General features: G+C 38.9%; 1 protein-coding gene across 5 annotated transcripts; it reads right to left on the bottom strand.

Moving 5' to 3' along the window:
* Window positions 1-2,088: 2,088 nt before the first annotated feature.
* On the bottom strand, window positions 2,089-6,464 carry LOC122068473 (probable arabinosyltransferase ARAD1). Of its 5 annotated transcripts, none has more exons than XM_042632342.1 (4): window positions 6,136-6,464; window positions 4,517-5,809; window positions 2,691-3,226; window positions 2,089-2,468 (listed from the first exon to the last, which is right to left on the bottom strand). In XM_042632342.1, exons 2-3 carry the CDS (start codon window positions 5,507-5,509, stop codon window positions 2,711-2,713), a joined length of 1,509 nt encoding a protein of 502 aa, XP_042488276.1. In that variant the 5' UTR covers window positions 5,510-5,809; window positions 6,136-6,464; the 3' UTR covers window positions 2,089-2,468; window positions 2,691-2,710. The 5 variants fall into 5 exon arrangements, with proteins under 5 accessions (XP_042488276.1, XP_042488275.1, XP_042488277.1 ...); XM_042632341.1 differs by having other exon boundaries at window positions 2,090-2,410; XM_042632343.1 differs by lacking the exon at window positions 2,089-2,468 and having other exon boundaries at window positions 2,503-3,226; window positions 4,517-5,351; window positions 5,513-5,809; window positions 6,136-6,463.
* Window positions 6,465-6,579: the final 115 nt, after the last annotated feature.

Below are 6,579 nucleotides of genomic sequence, written 5' to 3'. Positions count from 1 at the left end.
AGAAAGCAACAACACTACTACTACTGTTATTTTCTGCTTTAATTGAAAGCCAAAGAAAAAGACCCATCAATTAATAACATATCTAAGCTGAGAGTTGTATTCTGCTTGGACCATGGACCAGTCCAACTTGTTAAAACTCCCAAAAACCTCTCTACAATTTCGATAAAGTGAGAGAACTCATGCTTTAATAATGTTCCTAGTTGCATGTGATTTTCTAAATTAATGAAAGAGAAAAAATAAAGGGAAAGATGTTAGTCTACATGGATATTCGAGAGAATTTTAAGAGGGGGAAAAAAGAAAAGAGAAGAGGAAGAAGGAAGATATGATGTTATGTGGAGAAGCTTGTGGTGGGTCTTCTTTGAAGCTTTGAATGAGGGGCTTAAGGTTCAGCAGTCCAAAGAAAAGCATAAAGAGACCCATTTAGCACAAGAAACTAAGGACTGGTGTTCTGCTGCATGGAGAGGTGAGCTTGGAATTCTAAAGTAGGTGGAAGATCTCAGAATAGCATAAAGTGAGTGATTGTTTTTTTTGGAATTCTATTCCCTATCCCTACTTTATTGCTTGCTTGCAACTGTTGCAATCTAAATCTATAAGCTCATGGCATGCTTTTGGCTGGGCCACGCATTCTCAATCATAATGACCCAACTGTCATTGTGTGCCACTGTACATAGGTGAAATTCTGATTCCATGAAAATAACTATGAACAGAGTAATACCAAGGGGTCCTTTTTTCTGTTTTCTTAGTTCTTTATTACTGATTCCACTTGATTCTTCCTTCATGTAGTTAGTAATCTGTTAGTTTGGGTGTGTTTTTTTTCTTTTCTCAATAAACCAACAACAAAAAGGACTTCTATAAAACTAATCTGTTCCTTCCAGCAAACTGAACTGCACACTGTACAACTTGTAAAATATAAGCTTTAAACCGTTAAGAGAAGCTGAGGATATATCAGTTCTTGTGAATATACATGCAAGCATGGTCGGGTGATGTGGCAAGTTGGCCGGGAGTTCCAAGGGACCTGTTGGCCTTTGTTTAGTAGACAAAAGCAAGGCAAATGATAGGAATGTAGGGAACCAATGAAAAGATGCTTACCTTCTGAAGAGTGGTGTTCCAACCACTTTATTCATATCTGTCAGAGTCTTCTAAAACAGCCTTAATTTGCTTGGATTGCAGGCTTATGATTGAGGTGAATCTAAACTTCTCTAGGTGTTCTGGGACCCTCTGTGTGCTTTATGCTTTTTAAGCTCCCTACCTAAATTCCATAATAGGATAAATCACAAGCTTATATCTACAGGAATGAGCCATAAGAATATAAGGATTACAGCTTCCGAACTATTTATTCTCTTGTTAACTATAAGCAAGAGAAACTTTCTACACAGTTTCAGAGCTGCTTATTCTCTTGCAACTCTAAACAACAGAAACTTCTATTCCACTTCTTTCTGCAGAAACCATGGTTTTCTGTGCTCATAGGATGCTTATCCTTCTTCTCTGTATTGGGGTCTTAGCTGTTCAACCTGGAAAGGTTTCGGGCATTGGAAGCATTGATTATGTCCTCAGATGGGACAAACAAGAAGAGGGGCTAGTGCGGAAGCACTCACGTATTCTTAAGGCTGTCATGGAGGAGCTGAACACCAAGAAGAATTTGGTACCTGAAGCACCAGCAACCCCAAAATTCGATCCCAACAGTTTGAGCAAAAGAAGAGTTCGAAGAGGATCGGATCCCATCCACAACAGGGGTTGATAAGTCCTAGTGGTTTCTTCTATCAAAGAATCAAATAGTAAGGAAGCTGATTGCTAAATAAAGAAATAGCTATTTGTTGTACCTGACTAAAGAAACACTAGAAAGTGGTGGACAAACTCTGCTTCCTTCAAGAAGTTCTTTTCCTGTGGATTGGTCGGTTTTCTTCTATTTTGTTTGATAACTTAAGAGGCTTTTTTTACAGAGAGGTATGTATAGATAGCACAGTTAGTGGCCTTAAATCCCTTCAGTGGGCCAGCATCGTCTCTCTGTCTTCTTAACTGAGATCCTAACCACCAATGGAGAAATTACTGTAAGAACAAAGATGCTGGCTCTCAAACAAATTAGTCCACAGTGGGTTTTTTTTTTTTTTTTTTTTTTTGAAGAAAAGGATTTACATACATCTGCAAACTATAGTGAAATTATTTGGCATTTTCCAACTTTTACAAGTCTTTCATACAATCATTTAGGAATCCTATGGTTATGTCTTCATTGCTTGGAAGATGGATACTTCTTCACCCCCCCCCTCTCCTTTTTGGGTAATGGTACAGGTTTTGTATGAGTGACTACGAGCGGTTGATACGCAACACAGACTGGGATCTAAAGCACAGGTCTGGTTTCTTCAAATATAGATTTCATCTTTCTTTCCAGGCTGCTGATAACTGGGTATATTCCCTGTTGATTCTCTGAGATTGAATTACATGCTACCAAAGATGCACAGGAAGAATATTTGCTGAAAAACTTCAAATAGAAATGTAAGACCATAATTTCAAACTGAGAATCGCTTGAGATCTACATTATAAGTGTGTTTTATCTATATAGAAACAGATAGAGCTCGTACGGATTCTTTTCCAAAGAAGTGTAGTGTGTTTGTACCTCTACACTAACCTTTGACCCAAATAGATTACCAAACAAGAAATTTAATATCAATTAAAAGGGAGGTAAAAGGAAATACCTACGAGCATGTACACCTATTTACTCTTCCATCAGCTGAGATTGGCTGAGCCTGTTGTTTCTGTTAACTCTAAATTGAATGGAATTTCTCTTACGAGAGACCGCCTGCCAAATCATGTCCACAGCATCACCTGGCTGGGATGGATACTGATACTCAAAATGGTGTGCAATTGCCTTCAGTTTTTCCCACATTGTGGTCCACCTGTCTCGATTAATCCCCCTGAGTAGATTCAATAGGATTCCTTTCTTCACTGCATCAGATGCACGTACAAAGATACAGAACTCTGAATAGTCCAAGACATCCTCATATGGGAGCTCAATCTCATCACTAATTATCACAGGGACACAGTGGCTCACAATCGCGTCAAAGAGGCGGTTCGAAGAGGGGGTATCTCCAGCAATATTCAGACAGAATTTGGATGAGGCCATCCCTTGGCCAGCATTAGTAGTTCCATGGCTACGCACACTTCCAAATGAAAAGTGTACATCCTTTTCATCTTTGAGAAGATAATAGAGTTCTTGACGAATGGCCCCTCCCTGAAACACGAATCCAATCAGAAGATGCAATATCAGCAAAGTTACAGTAGCAAGAAAGAAATGAAGTAAAGATAAAGCCTTGATAAAATTAAAATATTAATAAACTGCTGGATTCTTAAGCTTCATATAAAGTGAGAGATACGAAGGGTAAATGCTGGTTATCGAAGAGGTCAATTGTAGCTGCCAGAAAGCTTCTAATAATATATTAGGATTTTGCAATACATCTTTTGCGACATAGAATACTGACAATTAACCCCAGTAATTCTGTTGATACACATCCAACAGGTTTAGCAAAATGATACTTATCCCCGGATGGGAGGACCAGGAAAAGCTAGCAACCATACCTGTGCAGTTCAAAAGTAACAGATGATGGTAGAACTGGAAACTTATGTACAATAAATACCCGGGAAATCTCCTGGGAAAACAATTCAACTGATAGATGATCCTAACCATCTGACATCAAATGGCTAGACAGTACATCCTGGATGGCATTTTTCATTTTTATTTTATTTTTTTTGGGGGGGGGGGGGGAGATAAGGGAAAGAAACTATAGGGTACATTGATATGATCATTCAATAAGAGATACTCTCCCCCAACTGCCCAGTGGGAATGGAAAAGAAAGGGGGGTACGAAAGAGGACCAAATAGGGAAGATTTACCATCAGATGTCCCACCAAAGATATGCATAGTCCAATGGAAAGGGTGGCCAGTGTAGATATTGGAGAGTTGCAAAGAAAAATAGTATTTTCTGCAAAAGGAAATAGGGAGAAAGAGACAGATGCAGAAAAACAGAAAAGAAAACCAGTGTCTTCATTTGCAAGTTCCTCTCCTTTCTTAAGTAACAAAATTATTGGTCTGTCATTCCAAATGACCAATAGTGACTCATTCATGATATTATGTTGCTCATATAATGCACAAAACACCAAGGCAATAATTTCTTCAGACCATTTTTATCTGCCGTCAAATATTGACAGTTCAATAATACTCCTGAGAAACAACTCCAAGAGAATTAGATTAAAAGATTATCCATATGGCTTAAATGGTGTAATTCACCAGTGCGGAATAAAGGGATGGTATAAGCTTCCCCAACATTAAAGCCTATGGATTAACTTGATTCCTATATGGCAATTTATTAACCAGAGAGAAACAAGGAGTTCTGATGATTAATACCATTATATAGCACCAATAACCCATCTAACATAAGAAACTTTTTTATCCTCATTCATTAAAAATCAACAAGAAATCTAAGAGCAATCCAACATAAAGGAAAGAATACAGTTATATCACTTACATCTTTCCTATAAATTGCTCCTTGGAAATATACCAAGATTGGTCGTTTCTTGAATGGTGCTGATTCACCACCAATGGTCCTTACAATGTGCTTGTAAGGAGCAATTATGTCCTTATCTATGTTTGCGATCTCAGCCGGGTATCTTCCAAAATCAGCAAGCACAAACATGGCAGAACCCAGCTTCCTCCGTGCGGTCAGCATGCTGTTTGGATGGTGAGCCACGATTAGATGATCCTTCCCACCCGATCTCTTCCACTCATTCCGACTGATCAAGAATTGCACTACTTTATCCTGCAACATCCTGTTCACACTAACTTTCTCTCTTCCATGCAGCTTGGAGTGTTTATTGTAGCTCAAAGATGAGAAGAATGGCACAAAAACTATATCTGCCTGGCTCAAATTCATCACCCTAATTGCACTGCAGGGCCTGATCACACTTGGGTTGTTTGACGAGAGAAGATCCAGTGTGAGCCAATACTCTATGCTGTGTTGCAAATTCAACCCACCAGGGTATGGTGGGATGTCAATGACATCAGGCCATATTTGGCCAGCCTTCCCTTCCCACCCCAATAGCCCAAAGTGAAATTCAGGAGGCAAGTCATACATAAACACCCTGAGGAGGGCATGAGCTGTGTCACAAGCCTTGTTAGTCCCTTGTCCTAAATCCACTCTCTCCTTCTTCAATTTGGGACCTTGGCAAGCATTATCTTGGGATCTTGAGCTGGGTTTTCTGCTGATGGTTGGAGAAGTCAAAGTAGGAGAATTAGAAAGTTTGTCACTGATACTGCCACTATTGGGTCTGAAGAACACCGATGTGTTATTAAGAAGCATCATCCTGAAAACCGATTCTGATATTAATGAACTATTACTAGATTGAAGCAAGAAGACGAAAGAAAGCATCAGAAGAAACATGGAGAAGGTTATCAGACAGAAAAGGAGCCTCGAGGGTTGCATTCTCTTTTCTGACATGAAGACTGGAGAAGCCATGAACATCACCTCCAAGAATTACATTCAACAAGGATATGATTCCATAGAATTCAAAGTAAGTAGAAGAACCCAGAGCCGTGGACTCTCTGCCTCTTCATCGATTAATTCCATCTGTTTCGTCGGTTAAAACTGCTGTTTCAAGCCCTACCCATCAACAAGAACGGCTTGTTTATACGAGGAAAAATTCCGTATTCTGTTCGGAGCCTTTTTAACTCAATTCCTTCCTTTAAAACCCTAAAGATATCGATCCCCTTAAATATCTAGCTGAAAAGAGTTCCTCCGTCTGGAATCTAAATTCCCGGAATCCTGCAAGTACCCATTTATAGATAAAAATCAATGATTCTCTCAGCAACAAAACCAGAGACTCCTCGTATCATAGTCATAATAAATGGAATCATCCATCTATAGAACAATTTTGAGATTAAGAAAGCTACTATTAGAGCAATCTTCAGTTTATTTAAGCTACAAGTCAAGCTTCAGATGAAGAAGGAAAGAAAAATCACTCAAATTTAGGCCAATATAAATACGATAAATAGCAGGAAAACAACACCCAGAGATCAAAACAATTTTCATCCATCTTCAAACAAATAGGTCGAGAAAACAAAATTGAAATTGAAAGAAAACAGGGCTACCTGAAGCTGATCCAGACGAACCCGGCAAGATTCCAGGGAGTGCTGACTCTAACAGAGAGAGAGAGACCCGGGATGGGTAACAGCTTTAAGCATTATCATTTTAGTAATTATTTTGTTGCTTTCTCAGCTTTCCTTTACTCTTTTTACATATTAATTATGTTTTCTCGTGCAGATGTAATTATAGTAAAAGAAATTTTCCTTCCTTGACGGCCAAAGGGATGAACAACAAACGAGAGAGACAGATATGAGTAGTTTCGTTGCTTTCGCGTGGACATGGAAATCGATTACTGCACGACCCCATTGATGATTCACGGCTCGAGATGTTGTGCTTCCCCTCTTCTGTTTCCTAATTTCTACGGTGGGAAGGAAAACGATAAAAAATATCAATAATATTTCTCTATCAATCAAAGTCAAAAACGATAAAATTAAATATTATTCCTCTCT

Source organism: Macadamia integrifolia, unplaced genomic scaffold (genome assembly GCF_013358625.1).
Source record: "Macadamia integrifolia cultivar HAES 741 unplaced genomic scaffold, SCU_Mint_v3 scaffold401, whole genome shotgun sequence".
NCBI classification, from domain to species: Eukaryota; Viridiplantae; Streptophyta; class Magnoliopsida; order Proteales; family Proteaceae; genus Macadamia; species Macadamia integrifolia.
Note: the sequence above shows the minus strand (reverse complement) of the source record. Positions and strands in the feature narration are given on the sequence as shown.